This window comes from Esox lucius, chromosome 8 (assembly GCF_011004845.1).
Source record: "Esox lucius isolate fEsoLuc1 chromosome 8, fEsoLuc1.pri, whole genome shotgun sequence".
NCBI lineage: Eukaryota > Metazoa > Chordata > Actinopteri > Esociformes > Esocidae > Esox > Esox lucius.
The window spans coordinates 9,681,187-9,708,223 of record NC_047576.1 but is presented as its reverse complement, the minus strand read 5'-3'; the positions used below and the strand labels follow the sequence as shown (position 1 = coordinate 9,708,223).

General features: G+C 44.0%; 1 protein-coding gene across 3 annotated transcripts in view; it reads left to right on the top strand.

Moving 5' to 3' along the window:
* atp13a3 (ATPase 13A3) overlaps positions 1-27,037 on the top strand; it is a 36,358-nt gene that overhangs the window by 940 nt on the left and 8,381 nt on the right. The window contains exons 1-19 of one of the 3 annotated variants that reach the window (XM_029121626.2): positions 5,065-5,115; positions 7,219-7,301; positions 19,695-19,779; positions 19,950-20,123; positions 20,923-21,102; positions 21,259-21,329; positions 21,498-21,581; positions 22,095-22,164; positions 23,004-23,138; positions 23,274-23,346; positions 23,632-23,763; positions 24,033-24,209; positions 24,300-24,457; positions 24,696-24,884; positions 25,247-25,459; positions 25,728-25,871; positions 26,080-26,097; positions 26,252-26,405; positions 26,642-26,887. In XM_029121626.2, coding sequence (XP_028977459.2) covers positions 19,732-19,779; positions 19,950-20,123; positions 20,923-21,102; positions 21,259-21,329; positions 21,498-21,581; positions 22,095-22,164; positions 23,004-23,138; positions 23,274-23,346; positions 23,632-23,763; positions 24,033-24,209; positions 24,300-24,457; positions 24,696-24,884; positions 25,247-25,459; positions 25,728-25,871; positions 26,080-26,097; positions 26,252-26,405; positions 26,642-26,887 — 2,266 coding nt within the window. In that variant the 5' untranslated portion in view covers positions 5,065-5,115; positions 7,219-7,301; positions 19,695-19,731. Of the gene's footprint in view, positions 1-5,064; positions 5,116-7,218; positions 7,302-19,694; positions 19,780-19,949; positions 20,124-20,922; positions 21,103-21,258; positions 21,330-21,497; positions 21,582-22,094; positions 22,165-23,003; positions 23,139-23,273; positions 23,347-23,631; positions 23,764-24,032; positions 24,210-24,299; positions 24,458-24,695; positions 24,885-25,246; positions 25,460-25,727; positions 25,872-26,079; positions 26,098-26,251; positions 26,406-26,641; positions 26,888-27,037 lie in introns of those variants that run through there. The other 2 variants (XM_029121627.2, XM_029121625.2) reach the window with 2 other exon arrangements.

Here is a 27,037-nt window from a genome sequence, read left to right as displayed (position 1 = left end):
AACTCGATTGTTGTTTTTCTGGCGAGTTTTTCTTCGTCTCTGCTATGTGAACTTGCCAACTCAGCTACGAAGTCAGCCAGCCGGCTGTCACAATTGATGGCCAATTATTTAAATGTCAGATGACACAACCCAAATGCCTGTACCTTAAAGTAAGGACAGCAGCTATTTCATGTGTTTTGTTTTAATTGGATGCTGGCTATGTGCCAGTCCATGTTTCCCTCTGACTTGTACACTGTCATTGCAACCGTTATTTAGAATTGTGTATTTAACCGTTACCTAACCAGGAATGTTGATGACTGTACAAACACCAACAACTGCTGTAAGTAAATATACATACTATACAAAACATAAAAATATCTTTTCAGTTACACTCATGCATAGCAGGACACAGTTATGTATAGGGGATTTATCAGATTGTACTGACTGTCTTTTGAAAGAATTGGTTGTTGGTTTGGTAACATGGCTTAAAAAGTCACTTATTGCTCCAAACCACACCTTGCCACACCCATCAAATTGGAACAAGCACTCGCAAGTCCGGCAATAAATGTTTTCTGGAAACATGTTGTTCAGTACAAACCATTCTGGAATGTAGTAGATAATTGGAGAATGTGTTGGGTGAGGTCTTGGAGGGCAGGCTGGCATTTCTTGGGGATGGGCAGGGAATGGAATTGGCTTTTGTTTCTTTTTCTTTTTATATTTGAGATGTGTCCGGTTTTTCTGTTGTTATTTTCTTATTTAGGTTCTGTTAAAAATGTGTTCCTGTTTTATTTCGCCTCCTAATAATAATAGGGAGATCATATACCAAAGATGTAGGACTGTAAAAGCAGTGTCTAAATGTGTTCTGTAGCTCAAAAACTAGGTATGTCTATTTTCCAGAATACACCTTCAGTGACTGGACAGTTTTTGCTGTCAGCCTAAATCTGCAGACTGGGGAGAGGTGTTAGCCTACACTGTTTTGTTGCGTGCTATATATTTTTTTTTCAGTTTTACATTGCGATAATTTAATGTCATGATGGTATATTTTTTGGGGACATTGTTTCCATGTTGAACCTGGATTTATTGAAGTTAAAAATCTATTAAAGCCAACAGCTTCTTCCAATTAAGTAGCTTATTTTCCTTGTTACTGGCTAAACTGTATTGTACTAAACGCTTATGTCATGTTTCATAGCATTTTATAATCTTGATCAAAATGTTGCCTATAGTGAAACACTACGCAAATGTACCCAAACTTAACTAAGATCTGAGTTGTGCAATTCAGGGTTGGGTGGGGACATTTATGTCATCGTGTTAATAGGAAATAGGCCTGGCAACAATAATATTATATTCTATTATTTTAGCAACATCTTAGCAATCATTCTCCAGGATCTGTCCCTACTTGTGATTTCATCATTTCACTTATTTCGTCTTCTTAAAACTCACTGAATTAAATTGAGCCATCTCTTCTGACCTCCTCCAACTAGTTTTGAGGAGGTGAAGAGAGAGGAGGTGAGGATTATGCAATTGAGAAAAGGTATTTGTGCCCCAAATAGGCCAGAAGCTCCTTAATCTTGTACCGATATGCATGTTGAAAATTGTAGATTTAAAGACCTGATAAGTTGCAAGCCAGTGGCTGTACAGTAACATGCTGTACATAACTGTGGAGCTTTGACAGTTCTCTATGGGTTTTGGCTGACTGCCATTTTAAACACGAGCACCCTATGCAACAAAGTGCCCTGATCTCAGGGAAGGAGGTGGATATGCCTTCATGCACAAGTATTTATACAATTGATTTCATATCGAAGTAAGTGTGGAATCTGGTGATAATTGGCCCTATGTTTTACGGTCCCACGTCTACTGTCTGGTGAAGTATTAGTAGTTGCTTAGGCTACAGGTTATTCTGACGATTTGTTGGTCTTGCATTTCAACAAATAGAAATAATCTCTTACCACTAATAGTCTCATTCTGTGGCCCAGGGGCCAATTACTGTGGGTTAAGAAGATTGGTATCTAATGAAAGAAGTATCTTAAACCTAAAGTTAGTGATCAGATGATACAGTGGGGAGAACAAGTATTTGATACACTGCTGATTTGGCAGGTTTTCCAACTTACAAAGCATGTAGAGGTCTGTAATTTATCACAGGTACTCTTCAACTGTGAGAGATGGAATAAATTATTTTTGAAAAATAATTACTTTGCATTTCATTGCATGACATAAGTATTTGATCACCTACCAACCAGTATGAATTCCAGCTTTCACAGAACTTTTTTTTCTTTAAGAAGCCCTCCTGTTCTCCACTCATTACCTGAATAAACTGCACCTGTTTGAACTCGTTACTTGTATAAAAGACACCTGTCCACACACTCAATTAAACAGACTCCAACCTCTCCATAATGGCCAAGATCAGAGAGCTGTGTAAGGATATCAGGGATAAAATTGTAGACCTGCACAAGGCTGGGATGGGCTACAGGACAATAGGCAAGCAGCTTGGTGAGAAGGCAACAACTGATGGCATAATTCTTTGAAAATGGAAGACGTTCAAGATGACGGTCAATCTCCCTCGGTCTGGGGTTCCATGCAAGATCTCACCTCGTGGGGTATCAATGATCATGAGGAAGGTGAGGGATCAGCCCAAAACTACATGGCAGGACCTGGTCAATGACCTAAAGAGAGCTGGGACCACAGTCTCAAAGAAAACCATTAGTAACACACTATGCCGTCATGGATTAAAATCCTGCAGCGCATGCATGGTCCCCCTGCTCAAGCCAGCGCATGTCCAGGCCTGTCTCAAGTTTGCCAATGACCATCTCGATGATCCAGAGGCGGGATGGGAGAAGGTCATGTGTTCTGATGAGACAAAATTAGAGCTTTTTGGTCTAAACTCCAGTCGGCGTGTTTGGAGGAAGAAGGATGAGTACAACCCCAAGAACACCATCCCAACCGTGAAGTGTGGAGGTGGAAACATCATTCTTTGGGGATGCTTTTCTGCCAAGGGGACAGGACGACTGCACCGTATTGAGGGGAAGATGGATGGGGCCATGTATCACGAGATCTTGGCCAACAACCTCCTTCCTTCAGTAAGAGCATTGAAGATGGGTCTTGGCTGGGTCTTCCAGCATGACAACGACCCGAAACACATAGCCAGGGCAACTAAGGAGTGGCTCCGTAAGAAGCATCCCAAGGTCCTGGAGTGGCCTAGCCAGTCTCCAGACCTGAACCCAATAGAAAATCTTTGGAGGGAGCTGAAAGACCATATTGCCCAGCGACAGCCCTGAAACCTGAAGGATCTGGAGAATGGAAGAGTGGGCCAAAATCCCTGCTGCAGTGTGTGCAAACCTGGTCAAGAACTACAGGAAACGTATGATCTCTGTAATGGCAAACAAAGGTTTCTGTATCAAATATTTTACGTTCTGTTTTTCTGATGTATCAAATACTTATGTCATGCAATAAAATGCTAATTACTTAATAATCATACAATGTGATTTTCTGGATATATATTTTTTTGATTCCGTCACTCACAGTTGAAGAGTACCTATGATAAAAACGTCTACATGCTTTGTAAGCGGGAAAACCTGCAAAATTGGTAGTGTACCAAATACTTGTTCTCCCACCTGTAAATACTTTTCATTGGAAAATGAACAGCCTTTGAGTGGAAAAATATATTTGCTACTAACCCATGTTACTTTTTAATTTCATGGGCATCTTGGAGGGGAGTATCGCTACTCTCCTCTTGGCCTCACACATTTTCACATTGATTCTCCATTCATTATGTTTGGGAAGAGGAAGTCTTCATGCAAGCCTCTTTCCTCATACTTCATCCTTGATTTGTATCCCATTAATAATATATGTTCCATTCTTTGAATAAATTGATTTGGGTATATCGTTTCCTCTCAGCATTGTTCACATTTGCAGACACTGCGTCCTTGCTTTTCCTGTGTCTGTCTTAAGGATTCATGTTCACAGTTAGGGATCCTATTATTTACCTTGACCTTTTCACCGGTGATCTCAATGCTTTCTGGAAGGCTTAAACATATTGGGTGTCCTAGCCAAACTGGAGATTTGGAGGTGGTTAGGCAGGGCTTGAGAAGCATGGAGAACCAGCCTTCCCCAGGCCTTTGAGCCAAGGTGAGGTACTTTTCACAGGTGAGCTTAAAGACGGCAGCTTGTGATAGAAGATCTTCCAATGTTAATCCAGAGTTGGGGCGAGAAATATCCTAACATGGTGCTAGTCTCTTTAGCAGCCTGGCAAATCTGGGCTGCGTCGCAGAGGGAGCCCTTTCTAGTACCGGCACTTGCGGTTTACCTCCAACAAGGCCAAGACAAACCGGCTACCGCCATCACTGAATGTGTGATGAAGTGGTTTAGATTAAAATAGAAACCACTGTGAAATTTTGTGTAACGCTGTGAACAAGAGAGACAGGTTTCTCTGCTCAAATGGTGCCCTCAAGGACAGAACCTTGAAGCGAGATGATATGGCCTGCTGAAACAGTATCCCCTGGGTTCTCACGTGTTCTACTCACATGTGTACTACTCACAAATGCCAGTGGTTTTTATAGTATTATTGAACATTCCTCTCTTTGCAAGAGACTGACCTAGTTATTTCAGGAAACAAAAGTTATGACCAGTGACAAACTTGAAACCACCTCCCTCAGTTTGTTCCTAACTATACCAGATCATCAGTATAATATGCAGTAGCCTATACTTGTCGGTCCGAGGGCTATTTAACACCCAAAAAACTCTTATGTAAAAATATTGCTAAATCTCTGGGAGGGTGTTATCAACAGTGTTTCCCAGGCTGCAAGACCATGCTGATGCTAATCCAGGAGCATGTGGCCTGACTTAGGGCTCCATGACCGTTTGATCTGCACATTAAGTTTTTATTTTCTCTCGTGTCTCTCTTTTTTTTTTTTTCTCCAGCCTCAGGAGCTAACTTGCACACGTCACTATCCAGTGTGTCATCTCAGAGCTCTCTTTAACCTTCCTCCCTGATTTCATCTTTCTTTTTTTTTTGCTCACTCCCTCCTGGTCGGTGGATGAATACCATCTTTTAACGTCAGGTCTGTGGTCTTGTTTGCTCTCAGATATAAAGTTGAGGCTTGGTTTATTGCTTAGAAGTAAGGACTCCTTCTGCATCATAAGGTGAGTCTGACTGGGTGACCATTTGACTGGGTGATTGTTATGGCAGTTTGGGATTGAATTTAACATTGCAGATATTACTGAAAATTGGCTGGTGCTCTTTCTTTATTTTGCATTTGTTAAAAGCTCTACATTATTTTGCGTTCTCCTGCCGTTTGCATTTGTTCTAAAAGCTGTTTTCACTTGACCTCTGCAAATTGGATTATGTACAATCAGTTTAGTTAAACTCAACTTTATTTGCATGTGTTTTACCACAAGTACTGCAGTAATCTAATACCATAACATTGACTGTCAACCGACAAGAGGTACACCTTATTTGCAAACTTGATTTGTTTTGTGTTCATTTTTACAGTCCCCTTAGCTGATAGTCCTGTTACAGTTTATTAGGCCGGGGGTTGTCACTAGAACAGAAGCAGAGGCTGGGGTCTCCGAGTCCCAGACAGAACTGAGAAAAGAGGGCAGTTGACCATTGCCTTAGCCCAAGGCCATGGTCAGGGATGGTTTATCACTGTATATGAGCACGGCTGGGAACAAAGCCCTGTAACAAGGCACTTTGATTAGGGGGGGAAGTGATAAAGAAAGCCTATTGAGCCAAGAGCAAGACTGCAACAAAACACTTTTCCTCCAAATGCTTCCATGAATTATGACAGACGACATTAGGTCATGGCTTATTGTTAGCTATTCTGTCGCAGTGTGCAAGAATGGTGGATAAAAACTCTTCTGAGGAATTGCTGAGTTACAAGGAGTTGGATGCTTGGTTTCCCTGAAGTTGAACCTTTTGTTCAAGTTGTTTTGAAATATATGCAATAGGTCAACTGTTCACACTGTGGCTTCAGAAGGTATTCATACCACCTCACTATCCACTTTTTGTTGGCAGGTAAAATGTATTTGTAAATGGTTACATGTATTGTTTTTGCCAGTAATCTACACACAATAGCCTACCTGATAATGGCAAAGCAAAATACACGTTTTTATATATTATATACTTATGTACAATGATCTCATGTACATAAGTATTCAGGTCCTTCATTCAGTGGTTTGTAGAAGAACCTTTCTCAAGTCTGAGGTCCTCTGCACTCTGGATCGGGATACTTCAATGTATTTTGTCGTTTTTGGTGTTCATCCTTCCCCAATCCAGACCGATAGATGGTGGTTTTGAGGAACTCAGAAGTTGCTGCATAAGAAAAGCCATATTTGAATCCAAAGAGATTGCACAACCCCTGAGTGGTGTTTATAAACTTGTTTGGTTTTTTTTAAAGAAGAGCAGCTCTTACACCGTCAAATAGCACTTTAATTTAATAGTAAAAACTAATTTTACTGCTGTTTGGCATTCTAAATATTTTCTAAAATAGCCCAAAGTATAATTCATCCAGCTCAGGGTTCCAGCTTTGTGTTTGGTTTTCTAGTCATAGAGTGGCCAGCTTGCAAAATCAAGTTTGGTTTAATTCCTTGTGGAATTGATTTTGTTCAGATTTTGTCCAAGAATTATGCTTTGTTTCAACTTAATGTGTAACTGAATGACCTGTACTATTCAGTTGATAATTTTCTCTCCAACCCTTGTCCTCTGGTTCCCTATGTAGCATTACCACAAACCAGAGAAACAATTCTATGCTAATTAAATGAAGACCAACAATGCAGGGTTAAGCCTGGCTGGATAGAAGTCTATAAATGTCACTGAAGCTATATCTGACTGAGGCGGAGCAGTGCATTGTAGAACCTCAACATTTTGATTGTCGAACTCACATATTTGAGAGAGCATTGACAAGTGCTGTCTTTGTTTAGACATTGGCAAATGTACTCCGATGAGGAATTAAGATTTTCTGAATTGTCATCATTTTAGCAGTAGCCGGATATTCTAAACTATGACATGGCTCAAAGTTCCAGTAAGTACTCATAATCTAACAATTTTGTTTGTTTCTTTACATTACCACCTTGAACCAAGATACCAAGTGATAGTAAGAGAAGACAATGTATGAAACGAGCATGTTAACGAATGCGATGCATCAGGGGTAACTGCTGGTTGACCACCTGGTTGTGCTCTTGAGGATAATCTATTCATGGCTTTGAGAAGTGTGTTTCTACATGTTTCTTCTGTTTGTTTCCCAGGGGTCCAGGTTGGTGTCGTGAAATAGCGAGCTACACTAGGGAGAAGGACCGCCTGGGAGGGTGTCGCAGAACAGGCCCTCAAGGTAATAACACTATGGCACGATAGAGACAGTGCAACTGACTCACTCTGTACAACTACTAGCCCCTCAAACTGAAGTTACTGTATATCCTTAGTCAGACTTTCTGGCAGAACATTAACTGCTCTTTTACTGGTTTAGCCTCAGTTAAATTGTGATGTATTGATGTTTTAGTCAGAAGCATGGCATGTGTTGCTGATCTATAATGGCTACGTTTTAGCAGCACAGAAACATTCACTGTAACCCGGGTATTTTGATTTGAGATATGCTTTTCCATTGTGTTGTTGTCTTGAGGAAGACAGCTTGCTAATGCAGCCGTTTCCAGGCGTCGCCACTTATTGACGTCCCTCTGGTTGTGCCGCGGTCTGCTATGCGTGGTGACGGCACACGAGCACTGCGTATTCTGTGATTTCTAAGAAGCGTCAGTCTCCTTGGTCACTGTCAAACACGTGAGGCTACGCGCGTTTGTGTCCGTATATGTACGTCACGCAGCAAGTGTTGAGTGCTAAGTCCATTCAGTCCTCCCGATGAACCCTTAAACTGTGAACAAATATTTACTGTCTAGCTGGCAACCACAGCATGTTCCTAGTTAAAACGTGTTGCGTTCATTTCTGTGAATGGTTGGGAAAACAGCGTTGGATTCTTAGCGTTGTGGCATTGGTTGCCGTCTGGATTTTACTGTTCGTAACCTGTTTGCTAACATCAGGCAGAAAGCTGGTGGGATTTACCAGTGTAATGGTGGTGTTTTAATGAGGAGCTTCCTTGCTGACTTTTGCTTCCCACAAACTGTCAAATGTCACTGCCAATTTGTTTCGTCACACTTTATTATGTTTCACCTTGGATAACAGCCTTTGCGCAGAATAACTTGTGTCATGTTAAAGTTATTGACCATCTGGATGTCATGTTGATGCTGTCTATTGCTCATTGCGAAGTTTGTGTGATAATTGGTATTAGATCTCAAGCACTGGGTGAACCTCGGATTCAGGAGGAACAGTGTGGTTTTCGTCCGGGCCGTGGAACACTGGACCAGCTCTATACCCTCTACGGGGTGTTGGAGGGTTCATGGGAGTTTGCCCAACCAATCCACATGTGTTTTGTGGATTTGGAGAAGGCATTCGACTGTGTCCCTCGCGGCATCTTGTGGAGGGTGCTTGGGGAATATGGGGTCCTGGGTCCTTTGCTAAGGGCTGTCAGGTCCCTGTACAACCGAAGCAGGAGCTTGGTCCGCATTGCCGGCAGTAAGTCAGACTTGTTCCCAGTGCATGTTGGACTCCGGCAGGGCTGCCCTTTGTCACCGGTTCTGTTCATAATTTTTATGGACAGAATTTCTAGGCGCAGCCAGGGGCCGGAGGGTGTCAGGTTTGGGGACCACACAATTTCGTCTCTGCTTTTTGCAGATGATGTTGTCGTGTTGGCCCCTTCTAACCAGGACCTTCAGCATGAGCTGGGACGGTTTGCAGCCGAGTGTGAAGCGGTGGGGATGAAAATCAGTACCTCCAAATCCGACGCCATGGTCCTCAGTCGGAAAAGGGTGGCTTGCCCTCTTCAGGTTGGTGGAGAGTGCCTGCCTCAAGTGGAGGAGTTTAAGTATCTAGGGGTCTTGTTCACGAGTGAGGGAAGGATGGAACGGGAGATTGACAGACGGATCGGTGCAGCTTCTGCAGTAATGCCGCAAGGCAAAGCTCTCGATTTACCAGTCAATCTACGTTCCTACTCACCTATGGTCATGAGCTTTGGGTCATGACCGAAAGGACAAGATCCCGGATACAGGCGGCCGAAATGAGCTTTCTCCGCAGGGTGGGTGGGCGATCCCTTAGAGAGAGGGTGAGAAGCTCGGTCTCCCGGGAGGAGCTCAGAGTAGAGCCGCTGCTCCTCCACATCGAGAGGGGTCAGCTGAGGTGGCTTGGGCATCTTTTTCGGATGCCTCCGGAACGCCTTCCTGGGAAGGTGTTCCGGTCCCGTCCCACCGGGAGGAGACCCCGGGGAAGACCTAGGACACGCTGGAGGGACTATGTCTCCCGGCTGGCCTGGGAACGCCTCGGTGTCCCCCCGGAAGAGCTAGAGGAAGTGTCTGGGGAGAGGGAAGTCTGGGCATCCCTGCTTAGACTGCTGCCCCCGCGACCCGGCCCCGGATAAGCGGAAGAAGATGGTATGGTATGGTATGGCACTGGGTGATAACTAAAGGACAATTATTTCAGTGACTTATAAATAAAATGTACTTTGGGATTATACAGAAAGTGTATTACTGTACTGGGTTAACAACATCTACATTTCGGTTTGGGAAAACCTCAACTCAGTATATACAGACAGATATCCTATTCCCATATAATATACAGTATTTATTTTTTTCCTTAGAAAGAGTTGGTCAGTTTTTATATACTCCCCTTTGTAGGACGACAAGTGTTTATGCCTTTCTTGTCAGCATACATATTTTTTGTATTCATTGCTATAGATTTTCTAAGTGGCAGCTGGGGTAGAAAGCAAAATGCACATAATTGATGTCAGAAGTCTGCATTGCTTCCTGGCATGGAGTTGGTATCGCTGTCCTCCCGTCGCCCAAACGATTTGTCCTTCCAAAGTGAAGTAAAATCAGGAATGCAGAGAACCTAGCCAGATGTGTGTTAACGTTTTATTTTTTTTGTAGATTCAGAATTAGCTTTTTTTATATTTTATATTAATACAGAAAGGACCGGGGAAGCCCTTGAAAAAAGTTTGGGAAAAGCTTTACTAGTACTATGGCTCAGAGCACATTTTTTCAACCCCTGTCAAAGCACTTATATCCCATCTTCTAAGCATATGTTGAGCAGATCAGACATTGGACTATACAAACTTGTTTGATGCATTTGCTTTGATTGTGTTTCAGGTTATTTTGTGCGCTATATAAACTAATGCAAAATAATTTGCCATTTTGAAGTCACTTATTATAGATTACTAAAAACCTATACAGGACATGGATGCTACTATGATTGTGGTTAATTATTGTTTCAATTCTTATTTTATTACCCCCCCCCCCCACCCACCCACACACACACACACACACACACAGTTTTGTCATATCTAATCTGTGATTAAGGTCTTGCAACTGCCAGCGAGCGGACTGGTTAATGTGATTCTGGTTAACACACTTCTCGTTCACCCAGGAAGTATGTCCTATTATCTTTGAGCGTTGGAAAGAACACACACGTCCTTCTACCTTTATTGAGCTTACAGGTATCCAAGCCGCTAGAAGAAGGCCCCACAGTGTGATGTTCTTGACCATATTCAGTTCTGGCCAATTACAGCTTTCTCTGCGGGACCTTTGGTTCTTTTTTACAAACAGGTTTCCAATCCGTTTCTCGCAATTCAGAGGTCTGGATTGATGTTAATTCTTAATCATGAGACCACGTTAGATGAACTGAAAGCTAACCTCATCATTCCTGTAACCGCAAAGTTTAGTTTGTGGATGTAATATTTGTTCCTCTGAAACTTGGGTTTGTATAGTTTTTTTTCAATCCATAAACGTATTTTTAGTTTTTTAAAGACCTTTCTCTGCCAAATTGTGCGCATGTGTGTGTGGGCGTGTGTGTGTGTGTGTGTGTGTGTGTGTGTTTATAAACACCCAGCTATTATTTTAACAAAGAATGGTCTTCAAAGTTTTGGTATACTATACAGCCTGTAGGGGAACAAAACTGTTATGAACTGGTTCTTTGTCTTAAATTCACTGCCCATGTCATTTCCACTTGCAGAGGGTGGCCTGCCCTGCACCCCACCGCCCTGGCCTGCTGAAAAATGGTAGGAAGGGCTTGGTCCCAAGCAAATATATCACTGTGTGCCATGGAAAGAAAGGCTCAGAGTTGCAACTGCCAGCGAGCGGACTGGTTAATGTGATTCTGGTTAACACACTTCTCGTTCACCCAGGAAGTATGTCCTATTATCTTTGAGCGTTGGATTGTGCGCATGTGTGTGTGGGCGTGTGTGTGTGTGTGTGTGTGTGTGTTTATAAACACCCAGCTATTATTTTAACAAAGAATGGTCTTCAAAGTTTTGGTATACTATACAGCCTGTAGGGGAACAAAACTGTTATGAACTGGTTCTTTGTCTTAAATTCACTGCCCATGTCATTTCCACTTGCAGAGGGTGGCCTGCCCTGCACCCCACCGCCCTGGCCTGCTGAAAAATGGTAGGAAGGGCTTGGTCCCAAGCAAAATATATCACTGTGTGCCATGGAAAGAAAGGCTCAGAGTTGCAACTGCCAGCGAGCGGACTGGTTAATGTGATTCTGGTTAACACACTTCTCGTTCACCCAGGAAGTATGTCCTATTATCTTTGAGCGTTGGATTGTGCGCATGTGTGTGTGGGCGTGTGTGTGTGTGTGTGTTTATAAACACCCAGCTATTATTTTAACAAAGAATGGTCTTCAAAGTTTTGGTATACTATACAGCCTGTAGGGGAACAAAACTGTTATGAACTGGTTCTTTGTCTTAAATTCACTGCCCATGTCATTTCCACTTGCAGAGGGTGGCCTGCCCTGCACCCCACCGCCCTGGCCTGCTGAAAAATGGTAGGAAGGTACTGGTCCCAAGCAAAATATATCACTGTGTGCCAGGGAAAGAAAGGCTCAGAGTGCTGAGGGCAGATAAGATCAGTGCCTGGGGTCAGTGGCACAGGGCAAGGGATTGCGGCTGCAGGGCGGCCCAACTCCCGGACCCACTGGGCCAGCTCTGGCCCGCCCGCAAATCTTTTGATTTTTTTAATGTATTATTATTTTTTGGCTTATTTATTTGGTCTCCCCTTTTTGCACTGCGTCTCTCTACCCCACGCTCTTCCTCACTCTCTGCATCTCCCTCATCTCCCTCATCAGTGTTTGCTCAGAGGCCTTTTTGGGTTAGGAAGGGTCCCGGGCGTCTGCCATGGGGATACAGTAGTCCCATACAAAACAAATCAAATGCATTTTTATTTGTCACATGTCGTCATGCAGACTAACGGTGAAGTGCTTACTTACCGAAACGCAGATGGGAAATGCTAACTATACAGATATATTAATGATTAATTAATCTTGCCATCAATTTTCACAGGATTCCCCGTGCCGTTAGAGCTCACACGTCCCCAAAACATTAGTGAGCCACCACCATGCTTCACAGTGGGGATGGTATTCTGTTCACTATAGGCCTTGTTGACCCCACTCCAAAGAGCTTTATGGTTGTGACCATGAAGCTCTATTTTGGTCTCGTCACTCCAAATTACAGTGTACTAGAAGCTGTGAGGCGTGTTAAGGTGTTGTCGGGCATATTGTAACCGGGCATTTTTGTGGCATTGGGGCAGTAAAGGCTTCTTTCTGGCAACTCGACCATGCACCTAATTTTTGTTCAAGGTCGTATTGTGCTCCTTGAAACAACTACATCGTCACCTGTGGGTTTTTCTTTGTATTCCGAATAATTCTTCTGGCAGTTATGTCTGAGGTCTTTTTTTGGTCTGCCTGACCTTGGCTTGGTGTCAAGAGCTCCCAGAAGTGACTGAACAGTACTGACTGTCATTTTCAAGGCTTTGGGTATCTTTATATATCCTTTTCCATCTTTATAAAGTTCCTTGTTACACAGGTCTTTTGACAGTTCTTTTCTGCTCCCCATGGCTCAGTATCTAGCCTGCTCAGTGCATCCACGTGAGAGCTAATAAACTGACTATTGATTATTTATACGCAGACATTACAGTTATTGCAATTTAAAAATTCACAGGTGTGGGAAATTCACCTTTCATTGCCATTTTCTCCTTTTTGTGTCACCTTGGATGTCTGTAACAAGGCCAAACATTCAAGGGTATGTAAACTTTTGATCAGGGCTATTTTGGTGATTTCTGTTATCATTATGACTTAAAAAGGAGCCAAACAAATGTGATAATAAATTGCTTCATATTGTCACTATCCTTAAATAAAATATTTTTTACTGGAACGCGTAAGCGGAGCGGGCCAAGAAGAGCGAATGTCTCTTACTGAGTGATTGAGTGACTGACTGATTGACTACCCCTTGTTAAATAGCGTTGTAGTTAGAGAAGCGGACTTGTGTACTATAGGTCCCGAGTTCGTATCTCCTCGCAGCCGAAGTGAAGCACGCATTATGAATTACACTCACCTAAAGGATTATTAGGAACACCATACTAATACTGTGTTTGACCCCCTTTCGCCTTCAGAACTGCCTTAATAACTGCCTTCAGAACGTGGCTTTGATTCAACAAGTTGCTGAAAGCATTCTTTAGAAATGTTGGCCCATATTGATAGGATAGCATCTTGCAGTTGATGGAGATTTGTGCACGAAGCTCCCGTTCCACCACATCCCAAAGATGCTCTATTGGGTTGAGATCTGGTGACTGTGGGGGCCATTTCAGTACAGTGAACTCATTGTCATGTTCAAGAAACCAATTTGAAATGATTCGAGCTTTGTGACATGGTGCGTTATCCTGCTGGAAGTAGCCATCAGAGGATGGGTACATGGTGGTCATAAAGGGATGGACATGGTCAGAAACAATGCTCAGGTAGGCCGTGGCATTTAAACGATGCCCAATTGGCACTAAGGGGCCTAAAGTGTGCCCCACACCATTACACCACCACCACCAGCCTGCACAGTGGTAACAAGGCATGATGGATCCATGTTCTCATTCTGTTAACGCCAAATTCTGACTCTACCATCTGAATGTCTCAACAGAAATCGAGACTCATCAGACCAGGCAACATTCTTCCAGTCTTCAACTGTCCAATTTTGGTGAGCTCGAGCAAATTGTAGCCTCTTTTTCCTATTTGTAGTGGAGATGAGTGGTAACCGGTGGGGTCTTCTGCTGTTGTAGCCCATCCGCCTCAAGGTTGTGCATGTTGTGGCTTCACAAATGCTTTGCTGCATACCTCGGTTGTAACGAGTAGTTATTTCAGTCAAAGTTGCTCTTCTATCAGCTTGAATCAGTCGGCCCATTCTCCTCTGACCTCTTGCATCAACAAGGCATTTTTGCCCACAGGACTGCCGCATACTGGATGTTTTTCCCTTTTCACACCATTCTTTGTAAACCCTAGAAATGGTTGTGCGTGAAAATGCCAGTAACTGAGCAGATTGTGAAATACTCAGACCGGCCCGTCTGGCACCAACAACCAATCCACGCTCAAAATTGCTTAAATCACCTTTTTTCCCCCATTCTGACATTCAGTTTGGAGTTCAGGAGATTGTCTTGACCAGGACCACACCCCTAAATGCATTGAAGCAATTGTCATGTGATTGGGTTGATTAGATATTTGCATTAATGAGAAATTGAACAGGTGTTCCTAATAATCCTTTAGGTGAGTGTATTTCGTATAGACAATCTTCACTGTCATTATCTGCATTATAGTAAACCTGAAAATAAAACAGTTTATGGTTATATTGCAATGGTTTCTGGTGGATTTTCGAAGTACGCATCCATTAATGCGTTTTGAGTCAGGATAGACAAACTCATTTGCTGGCTACAACATACAGTAGTTACGTTATAGTAAGCCTTAAATGAAACTGTATATGGTTATATTACGACTGTTTCTGACATAGAAAAGTTAATCTTCAGTCTCGCTAGCAATTGCTCATTTCTTATGATTATTCCTAGGAAGTTAGTAGATAATAGTAATCCTATTACTGGCTAATAAGCTGTTAAAACGGCCAGTGGCAAAAGCAATACAGTTCATAGATGCTATGGTGGAGGTAAACTTGATAAGAAGTGTTAGTCAGTTTAAGACAATCCTCAATGGAGTCTAGCGACTGTTGAAATGTGTAATGCCGTGGCATAGTGGTTAAACACAGTGCCTTTCATATGGAAGACCTAAGTTAGAATCTATTGAGAGCAATGACATTTATTAATTATTTCTGGTAGATTCCATGATTCTCTCGTCTTTTCACTTGATGAAAAAGTTAGTTATCGTCACCTTTATTGATACTTATTGTGTACATTTCTTGCTTTGGCAGACTCGCTATAATTGCTCAATTCTTATGACTATTCCAGTAAGTTAGTAGATACCGGTAAAGCTTATTACTGGCTAATACGCTGATAAAACAGCCTGTAGCAAATGCCATACATAGACGCTATTTGTGGTGGAGGTAAACTTATTAAGAAATGTTAGTCAGTTTAACTGCATCAATGTCATTCACGAATGGCCAATTAATAGTTAAAACAGCCAGTGGCAAAAGAGGATTTGCTCAGGATAGACATGAGGCTTTACTGACACCCAGCAAATGTACAGCTCCGTGCTGTAGTGGTTAATGACACAGCCTTTCACGTGGGCGACCCAGGTTCGAATATCGAGAGGGCCACACTTTCTATTGCAGGCCGGCTGAACTAGGCTTGCCTGGTTTCTTGTTTTGCATGATCAATCATATTTTCAAAATCAATGCCAGAATTTCACAATTTCTGCCAGGGTATGCAAACTTATGAGCACAACTGTATAGTCCCACGTGCGTGTGGGCGGCACCTGCTGTGTTTGTAATGCAATTCTGTGGCAGATTTTGTACTTTTTGTTATTACATTTTACTCATTTTATCCAGAGCCAGTGCTGAGCCAGTAATAGTTTTTCAGGTTGGTTCTAATCCCTGGCTCCAAATGAGATTCAGTCAAATCTAACCAGTGACTTAGGTGGACACTGTTTGTCCATTCTCCTTTCTTAGTCGTACAGCTCAGTGAGCATACACTGGAATTATGTGCTTTGTTGTTTTCTAGGCTGATGATGCCATCCTCCGTTCAGCGGATTGTCAAACTCACGTTACACCACATTATTTCTTCATAACCGCACTAATTCATGTTATTCATATGGCTAGAATGTGAAAGAAGTCTTTCTTTAAAAAAGTTATAATTATACAAATAATAACTAGACGAATGGCTGTAGCAGTAACTGTGGTGGGAAGTGTCCCGCGTTGTTTTATTCATTTTGCTCAGTATAAAAATAGTCTCGGATTGTGATAGAAAAACATATTATTATTATTATTATTATTATTATTATTATTATTATTATTATTATTATTGACAAACGTGACGTGATGTGAAGCAATGTAATTTGAGAAAATAATGAACTAAAGTTTACATTTTTACACTATACATCTATTACAACTCACTGAAGCTAAAGCTCAATGTGAGTACTTTTTCCCTCATGACTTATATATTTAAATCACAGATTTGAGGGAATTCAAATCCATGATCCAAGTGTGTGTGAGATCTTGGAGGAATATTCAATCATGTTTTCTGGTCAGCCACCATATAGTTTTTTAGATTTTTAATTTAGTTCACTTCATATGATTAGTTATTTAAAATGATTGTGTTAACTGGAAAATCTACTGTTGCATAATCTTGATTTAAAAAGGTTTTATTTCAGATTAACCCTGCGTTATCGGCAAAATCTTGGAATGTCCACGTCAACAAACAGTATCTGATCCTATTTGGTTTGTCTTGGGTTGGAGGCTATTGCGTGCCTTTCCTAAATTGCTCGTAGCCCAAAACAAACTGGAAATAAGAGAACAGAGTTCTAACCACCCCTGAACATCACAAGATAGAATGCTATTTGGCTAATGAGCTGGAAGGGAGAAAAGTTTTCTAATTAGCAGGCAGTTAAGCTATAGCTTACCTTTATTGTTGATGGTCGTGTTTGGACCAGATCTGTTAATGTAGATGATCTGTTTAACTATGTTAGATTTGGCTTGTGGCTACAACTTATTCTTTTGTTGGTCTTCCAGCAACCTATGCATTTTGTTTTTGAGGAGCTGAAGTTTGATTTCAATAGAACAACAAATGACTATAGTCACGTGTTAAATCTCTGCTCAGAAAATAGAAAATGACTCATCAGCCACAGGGCCAAAGCCTGACAAGCTACAAGCTGAGTTATGGCTGCTTGGCCTCACTTATATTTAAACTAAGCTACACTTTGTTTTAAGAATATATTTTGGCATGCTATGTACTGTATTTTTTTACAAATTATTTGTATTATTCTGTTAAAGTAATAACACTAAGCTTAATGTGAAATACTTTCACATTATGTTATAATAAACTATTATTCAGTCTTACTCAGTTGTCATTTTTCTTCCTCTGTTCATTGTTTCTGATGTGGGTACAATATGATGATGGATCCTGAACCAATCGTGAGCTCAGCATATCATCCCACCCAAATATTTTAATGTTTGAACACCATATGACAGTATTTTCCTAACATCGCCACACACCCATGTAAATGTATGCCAAAGTTAACAATTTACAAATTTGTTATGAAAAAACTGCTGGACCATTTTACGCCAAGACACTATATATTATTTAATGCTCATTGAAGAGGTAGTGTTTACAAAATGTTTGAACAAATGTTTGAAATTGTGCTGTTCAGTTGAAAACTGGTTTCAAATGGTTGGGCACTTTCATTTGGGGAAGCTGACTTGTAGGGTTGGGGACAGTTGGGTTTCAGCTTAGTCTAAAGGTGGTAGGGCTTGACTAATACCTGACATACCATGTTCAGTGGTGTTTTCCAAATGTTTACAGAACACTTCATGACTTTTATTTGTAATATAGTTCTCTTGGGAACAATTTGAAACGAGAGTTACTTTTCTCCCAGGAAAAAACCCTCTTGATGCCCGAAACCTTGGGCTAGAATGTACACTGGGTATTTGTAGGCTTGGGCCTGTAACAAAGTGTGCCTTCTACATCAGAAGAGGCAGAAGGCCAAACACTAATTGCTATTGACCCTGAGTTGTCTCGGCAGACAAAATGTATCTACCTAACCAGAAGACTTGACTCTGCCCCTGGAGTTGACGGTGGATATCGTACAGAGCTGCCTGGTCTGGATACACTCTTACGACTATTGTAGGCCAGGCGACTGCAAGCTCAATCGTGGTTGTTGGCCGGAGAATGCATTTACCTCAAGTGCATTTACAAACGCAAACTTCTTTGGAAGCAGAACTGCTTGACAAGACAACTGTGCGCGTGTATTGTGTCAATGTAAAGATGGCGTTGGCTGAAGTTAGTAATGGCTTTTTGAAAATGTATCCATGGATTAAAATTTATCTCGACTCATTTAAACTTCTTTTGAGAGCGAGGAATCATTTAATATGACGTTAAGAAAAAACTATTCAATAACGATGGTTACAGGACCAGTGAAAAGGAAAGACCAGTTCAGGTCCAAGTGCAAACTCCAGGTGGTATATGTAACTGTATTTTTTTTCTAATCTTTATCAACTTTGGACCTGAATGTACATTAACTCATCAGGTATCTCCGCTACGTTTCTGATAGCAGCCAGGCAAGAACTGTGCCAGCCTTTTCTTTGTTGGGTGTGAATATGTTTAAATGTGTACGTGTTTTCCTCTGTTTTTTAATACATTCTGTTACACTGAGAGTTTTTGGGACAGTTTTTTCTCTCTTTATTTCGTATATTGTTTTTAGTTTGAAATCACCACTTTTCCCCCCACTCCCAATTTTGTGATGTCCAATTCGCGATTATGGCCTTATCCCAGAAACATCCACTGTAGTGAGTTTCAGTGTTAAAGATCTAGGCGACGTGTCATCCGACGCACACCGCTCCAAGCCTTCTGAACACACTGCTTGCTCTTGGAAGAGATTGTGTTCTCTGGTTGACTGTCGTTTTCAGATTGCTGGTTCCACCATTCCAGAAGAATCTGGAACATAAATGACTGTGTTGGTCAACGTGTTACTACGAAAGTGTGCCATTTTCCGGTGACTTTTATGATGCCGCCCCATTCCCCCCCGGAGTTTTGCAGGTGTGAAGACAATTCTCTCTGAACTGTATCAAGTTTATTTGCAGTGCTCACGTCTATCGCTCATGTCTATCGTATGCAAACCAAGATAAGTCTGTCCAGCGTTTTATTTTAAACATGGCCTTAGTCAGGTTCCCTTCATTAAGCAGTCACAGGCTTCAAGATCATTTCTGCTTGCGCGCGCACACAGTCCTGAGTCATCATATGAGTCACTTAATCCACCCCAAAGTCTCTGTTCTCTCCCTCTCAGATGTCTTCCAGTGCTAGCCAGCTATTGGGAAAGGAAACGGTTGCACACTGAGTCACACCACTGCGTCTCCATTTAACGTTGTTCTGAGGTCAGCCGGCTGTCTGAGACTGTAGGCAAACCCACTATTAAACAGCAGGCCTACATAGCCTACAATAGTTGAACAGCATGTTTGCTCCTATGAGTATTCCAGCCATGTCCAGTCTATTCTAGTTCATCATTCATTCGGTTGTCCAGCTGTGCCTATGGGGCTCTGGTTTCAGTCAAGCGCGGTGATGGTGCGGTCAATCCTGTTGGTCTCGCTTGATGGTTCAGTTTGGCCAGTCCTGGTTTGCCCTGGGTTGGGACACGTACTCTGGGATATACCCATCATTCCGTCCCACTGGGACCGCCTCACATTCTCATGTAGCGGTCTCGTTCTCCTGTTCTAGTGACACGGTACCATCTCGGCTTGGCGACTCTTGCGGAATGGAGAAAGACCTGAAGATCGTGAACAAGGAGGAAGAGGATGAGATGGTGTGTACCTTTATTTTTTATTTTTTTTATGTCCCCTCTCTCTTTTCTGCATGCGGTCTCGCCCTGAGTATAAACCGCTCATATGCCAACTCTAACAGTGTATTAGAATTGAATGGGACTCTAACTCCCCCCCTCCACACCCCCACCACCCTCTCTCTGGGCGTCTCTAGGAGCTCCAGGGGTACCGGGTTTGTCGGTGGCGTGTGGCTCTGGTGGGCCTGGGGGTTCTCTGCACCGGGGGTTTTCTCCTGCTGCTGCTCTACTGGATGCCGGAGTGGTGTGTGAAGGCCACCTGCACCCGAACCACTGTCCGAGAGGCTCAGGTGGTTCTGCTCCGGTCCACCGTAAGTCGACCCTCCTCGAGCGCCTCGCTTGAGAGTTTACCTGTTGCTAGGAAACGGGAGAGCTGTGTACTTAAGGCGTCGTTTTGTCTTAACCGACCGACGATTGGCACGGATGTCACAGTTTACATTGGCGTGTACAGAGCCCGAACGAGCTGCCCTCAATCCACTCGCTCAGTTTATTTAGGTTGTTTACAAAAGTTGTGGCACGTGATCAAATAAATGAGACAGAGAGCAATATGCGGGAGACTGTGCTGTTGATCGTTACAGAAATCCCCATTCATCTTGAATGGCCCACTGCATGTCCCGATCCTCTGGGAGTAGACTTGATGAGGCAGTGTTCTGTTTTGAGATGCAGTGTTACAGATCGTGTCAAAATGGCGTGCATCAGAATGCAAATATTACGCTGTCTATACGATGTGACACTAAAGCATTAAGTAATGATCCAATTGCTAAGTTAGGTTTACATAATTTAGCAGATGCTCTTGTCCAGAATGACACAGTGACGAGTGCCTATGTTTTCATTCTTGAAAATAATAAGTATGGTACAACGCAGCGTGGAGTGGGCTAAAACGGCCCATAGCCGTGTTGTATTGGCCTCATGCCAGAAACCTGATCTGGTTGCTAATGTTATTAGAAGAATAAAACTGTTCAGGGTTTAAACATAGATGATTAAACATATATTTTAGGAAATTGACTATAGTGTGAAAGGTCTCTGAATCATAGGCTGTTCACATTAAAATGTAATATTTTAGCTTCACTGTTTAAAGTATGCTAATATTTGTCACTGTGCGTGTCTCAGGATGAGTTTAAACGCTGGTTCCTGGCCAAGGTGCGTGTGATGCTGGCACCTGGGAGAAACCCCTTTGACAGCCTTGAGACCCAGACTTCCCCTCTAATGGCCAATAGACACTCTCCCCACCACTTGGACAGCCCTGCCCAGCAGTTCATCAGGAAGTACGCGGAGTACCAGCCCACTCAGGTAATGGGAGGCGTTATGGAAACTGTCTCTTGGATCCTGTATGTGTATGAATACAACTGTGTTGTATAAGCCAATAGTGGAAATTTTTTTTTCCATCTTAAATGTTTTTTAAATAAAAAATTCAGACTTATTTCTGAATTTACTTTCACCCTTCAGATCCGCTATTTTACGCTACACAGCAAAAAGTACTTCTGGAACGACAAGCTCCAGAACTTTGAAGTATTAACGTAAGCAATTTAACAGAGCATCATCATATCCTGCATTTTTTAACTTTCCAGACTTCGAACACGTAATATTTTTTACTGTTTCTTCAACTTAAATGTGTTGTTATAAAGGTCTTGTTTTCCTTCTTTCGCACCTACACACACACACACACACACACACACACCCCACAGGGGCCTTGAGGACCTGGATGTGACCTGCTCCTCCGTCCATTCAGAGCACAGTGCGGGGCTCACCAGCAACCAGCAACAGTACAGGTGATTACATTCTAACCTCGACTGGACTAAAGACCACAGCTCCAATTACCCTTGTTTATTGAATAACTGGGCTTTGCCCTTCCCATGGTAGATTCACTGGCCATTTGACAGGTTTCACCACTCCCCTTCACCACTCTATTCCCCAGTGCTGTACGTTACAATTAAAACCAGACACCGTTACGCCACAGCTGCTTGCCTTGTCACCTTAGACGACATGGCGTCCACAGCCTGGTCACCTAACAAGGCCCTGACAACACCTCACAATAGCCCTTGTGTGAGTCAGTCTGTCCAAGCTGGCCTGCAGTTGCCCATGTTTCAAGTTTCAGTGTATATTCGCCATGTGCCCAGGATGCAACAGGTGTAGAACAGTGCTGTACTTCCTACTCGCCTTTAGCCATGGTATATTGGCCATATATCACACCACTTCTTAATTCATGACCCAGGGTACAAATGGAATAGGTTTGTTTTTTTACCTTTTAAATGTTGAATCTTTTTTCTCTCACTTTCCCACAGGAGACTGTTTTTTGGAGTAAATGAAATGGAAGTGAAAGTGCCTTCAATTCTAAAGCTGCTATTCAAAGAGGTAGACATTTCTATTTGCGTAATTTACCAGACACTCTGACCCACAGAAGCTTATGTTTTAGTGAGCACAAGTTTTCATGCATTTTCACACGGATGCTTCTTGCAATGTAACCAACAACCCAGGTGTATAAAATGCCATGCTGTACCGACTGAGCCTTGTGGCTGAAGACGTGTAAATAAAATTACTTTTTCCTGTCCATCTCTTAAAGAATTTTCAAAATACTTATCATAGATTTATTTTCCTTTCTGAGTAATAATCAATATCAAAAGCCTATGTTCATAATTTCCACACAAAAGCACACAGAAATGAATAACTAATTCAGTTCATGATGATGGAATTTTTTTATGAAAGAGCTCTTGTGCCTGGCATTCATAGGAACTTTCTGTTGAATGGAAGCCAACTAGACTTGAAGCTTCTTTCGACTGAGCAGATTTAGATTTTGAGTTGTTGCAGGCAGGTTTTCTTTAGTCTGATGAGTGAACCCAGTGAACAGGGCTGACAATGGCTGAACAAACAGCATTTTCCACCTCTGCAGTTCCTCTCAGCTCCTTGTTGTCTTTTTGTCTCTCTGACGTCTCTCTTGCTGTCTCTGACCTCACGCTTCCCGATCTCTGTCTGTCTCTCTTTACGATCTGTCTCCTGGGCTCTCTGAGATATTTGCAGTGAATTCATACCCCCCTTTTCATACTAATGAGCCTTTAGCTCTGGGATAAAGTAACCCCATCAGGCATTACTGTGGTGGTCTGTCAGTGGATGCCTCTTACAGCAGATCGTTGTTGGGGATGCGTTTAAATACTTTTGAACTTTGAACTGGCTGTTCTCCCATGCCCCCCCCGCAGGTCCTCAACCCTTTCTACATCTTCCAGCTCTTCAGTGTGATCCTATGGACAGTGGACGAGTACCACTTCTACGCCATAGCCATTGTTATTATGTCGCTCGTGTCCATAGCGGCCTCGCTGTACACCATCAAAATGGTACCCCCACCAGCTCAAATCTGGGCATCAGCTCATTTAGCAAGAATTTCTGACCTTTTTAAAGATTTTGAACTAGAGGCTTTTTTTGGTTGCCTGTTTGGTTCTGATGTGTGGTTCTTTTTCCCTCCTTTACAGCAATACATCATGGTCCGTGACATGGTGGCAGCACACAGTATTGTCCGTGTTTCCATCTGCAGAGCCAACAGCGGTTTGTTGAATATGCCTTACTAACATTTGATGCACCTAGGCTAGTGTCCGTCCGTGTGTGTGTGTGTGTGTGTGTGTGTGTGTGTGTGTGTGTGTGTGTCGTTTCCCCCATGCCCCCCCCCGCTGTTTTCACCCTCTTGGTCAGGCTGGTTGTGAGTAGTGAGAGTAATGTACAGGACAATCACCCTAACGACCAGAATACCTCTCTGTTCTACTCCCCCTGCTGTTCCTCCCTCCCCCGTCGGCTCTCCCCCTCCCACTCCCCATCTGTGTTGGCTCCTAACAGAAATTGAGGAAGCCCTGTCCACTGACCTCGTGCCCGGCGACGTCGTGGTCATTCCTAGCAACGGGACCATCATGCCGTGCGACGCGGTGCTAATCAGTGGCACCTGTATCGTCAATGAGAGCATGCTAACAGGTGACGAGTCATGTGGATGTATACTCTGTACAGACTGTATACGGGGACTAGTACAAGTATGTGAACCCTTTGGAATGACCTCACAACATTTGACCTGATCTTCACCACAGAATTACACACAAACAGTCATGTGTTTTTTGAACACACCGTGTAAAACCTGACAGTGCAGGGGGCGTTTCCGCAAAGGCCCCACTCTGTGACAACCGTACCGGCATCAAAGATCAAAGCTCCCTGGCTCACCCTCAGACCCCCCCCCCCCTCCCCCACAGGTGAGAGTGTCCCGGTCACCAAGACCAACCTCCCCAACCCAGACGAGGGGGACAGCAACGGCAGCGTGACGTACACCTTGGAGGAGCACAAGAGGCACACCCTCTTCTGCGGCACCCACATCATCCAGACCCGCTTCTACTCTGGGGAGCTCGTCAAGGCCGTGGTGGTCCGAACAGGTCAGTGACCTCATCCGCCGCGCGCCGCAACGGATGACGCCATTCAAACGCGTTCCTGCTCATCACCCCCCCTCCCCTCCCCGCGTCCAGGTTTCAGGACGGCTAAAGGTCAGCTGGTGCGCTCCATCCTGTACCCCAAGCCCACCGACTTCAAGCTGTACCGCGACGCCTACCTGTTCCTGCTGTGCCTGGTGGCTGTGGCCGCCGTGGGCTTCGTCTACTCCATTGTGTTCAGCATCATCAATGAGGTACTTCATGTTCATTAATCAAATGGGAGAAGTCTGCAGATGTGAGATCGTTTTTTGGGTATAGCAGCGTGAATCATTTAAGCTGCGGCGTGGGTGGAAGAAATGGAATATATATAATTAATCTAGAGACTTGCTTTGGCCTCCTGCGAGTATGTCTAACGATGACTATTCAGCTCCACGTCTGGCCCCAACCCTAACCACCGTTGACCTGTTTCCTCGCCCCCTGGTCTGTGCCCAGGTGCCAGCCAAGACCATCATCATTGAGTCCCTGGACATCATTACTATAACCGTGCCCCCCGCGCTGCCCGCTGCCATGACGGCAGGCATTGTCTACGCCCACCGCCGCCTCAAACTCATCGGCATCTTCTGCATCAGCCCGCAGAGGATCAATATCTGTGGTCAGCTCAACCTGGTCTGCTTCGACAAGGTAGGCACACCTCTCCCCCCCGCTCAGTCCTCTCCCCCCCTCTCTCCCCCTCTTTCTCCCTTGCTTACACACAGACTGTTAAAGGGGGTACCCTGGGAGACTGCAGTGTTAAAGGGGGTACCCTGGGAGACTGCAGTGTTAAAGGGGGTACCCTGGGAGACTGCAGTGTTAAAGGGGGTACCCTAAGAGACTGCAGTGTTAAAGGGGGTACCCTGGGAGACTGCAGTGTTAAAGGGGGTACCCTGGGAGACTGCAGTGTTAAAGGGGGTACCCTGGGAGACTGCAGTTCAGCGGTTACTCCTGTAGATTCACTTCAAGGTCGTTCTGTCCTACACACTACATCTCTCTGGCTCCTTCCTCAGACGGGGACACTCACAGAGGACGGGTTAGATTTATGGGGTGTCCAGAGAGTGGAGAACGCCACCTTCCATCTGCCTGAGGAGAATGCCTACAAGGAGAGTCTGGTCAAGTCCCAGTTTGTAGCCTGCATGGCCACCTGCCACTCTCTCACCAAGATCGACGGCCAGCTGTCCGGAGACCCTCTGGACCTGAAGATGTTTGAGGCCACCGGCTGGGTGAGTGGCCTGAACTTGACCCTATGACCTCTGCCCTCTGTCCCTCACCGAGCCTCCTACCGACCAGGGTGTTTCTCTGTAAACAAATGTGGACTCACTGCAGTTGTGTTGACAGGGTCCCATCTTCTGACCTGGGTCCCATTTGCTTTCCCCTGGCGTGTTTTGCCTATCGCTGCTGCATGTTTGTATTTTGAGACGCTTGTTATTTGAAGTCTCCAGTCTTCGTGGCCACTTCAGTTTCGCAGTTTACGTCTTCTCCTTTTGTCAGATCCTTGAGGAGGCCACAGAGGAGGAGACCTCCCTTCACAACCGCATCATGCCCACTGTGGTGCGCCCCCCCAAGCAGCTGATGCCCCCCGAGGCTCTCATGTCACCTGAGCAGGACATGGTACGAACAGGTCACCAGGCCATGGTAATGCCGTCTCTGGCCTTTAGGTCTGGCTAAATGCTAATGTCCCTCATCTTCACGTATGTCATCGCTCTGAGTGGTACCTAGGTTATATCACATTTTCAACGTTCACGTCCTACCTTCCTTTCGCCGCTCACACGTTTTTTTTGTTTTTTTGAAATGCCTCGTTTGATTTTCCATTCACCCTGTTGTTTTCACTTTCACACTGTAGGAGCTGTATCAGTTGCCGGTGAGTAGAGCAATCTGTCACGCTTTTAATATTTCCTTTCCATGAATTGGAAGTGAGAGATTCAGAAGGTCATGTCTCTGTGTGTGTCTGTCTCTGTGTGTGTCTGTCTCTGTGTGTGTCTGTCTGTGTGTGTGTGTGTGATGTCCCCATGCAGTCGGCCTATGAGATTGGCATAGTGCGTCAGTTCCCCTTCTCCTCGGCACTACAGAGGATGTGTGTTGTGACCCGTCTACTGGGGGAGAAGCGCATGGACGCTTACCTCAAGGGGGCGCCAGAGGTTGTGGCCAGCCTCTGCAAGAAAGACACAGGTGGGTCTTAACTATTTGCTCTGAATTTGTGCATTTTGGGGACAGCTACCCTGAAGAAGTCCTAATAAATCGCTCTCCCGCTGAATTCTTAGCATTCCTAATCCAATGAAGTGACGACATCAAGCACGTTGATGCCCCGTGGTCTCATGCAGTCCTTGGAATTGTTTTCAGGTAGTTACGTGTGTCCCCAGTAGCCTGTGTGTTTTCTGAACCCACCGTTCTGTCTGTCTCTGTAGTTCCCGAGGACTTTGCAGAGGTTCTGGAGGACTACACCAAACAGGGCTTCCGGGTCATCGCCCTGGCCCACCGCCGCCTCGAGTCCAAGCTCACCTGGCACAAGGTCCAGGGTGTCAACCGGGACCACATCGAGGCCAACATGGAGTTCTTGGGGCTGATCATGATGCAGAACAAGCTGAAGCCAGAGACTCCTGGCGTATTGCAGGAACTCTGCAGGGCGCACATACGCACGGTCATGGTCACCGGTGAGGAAGCTGGAACACATACGTTTCACCTGCAGACATTAATACAGATCAGTAAATCGCCCCCGCTTGAAGTCGACACCAATCTGTTAAACTAATTCGGTTCATAGGTTACGTCAAAGAGGAATAGGTTACGTCATGCCCACATTCCTG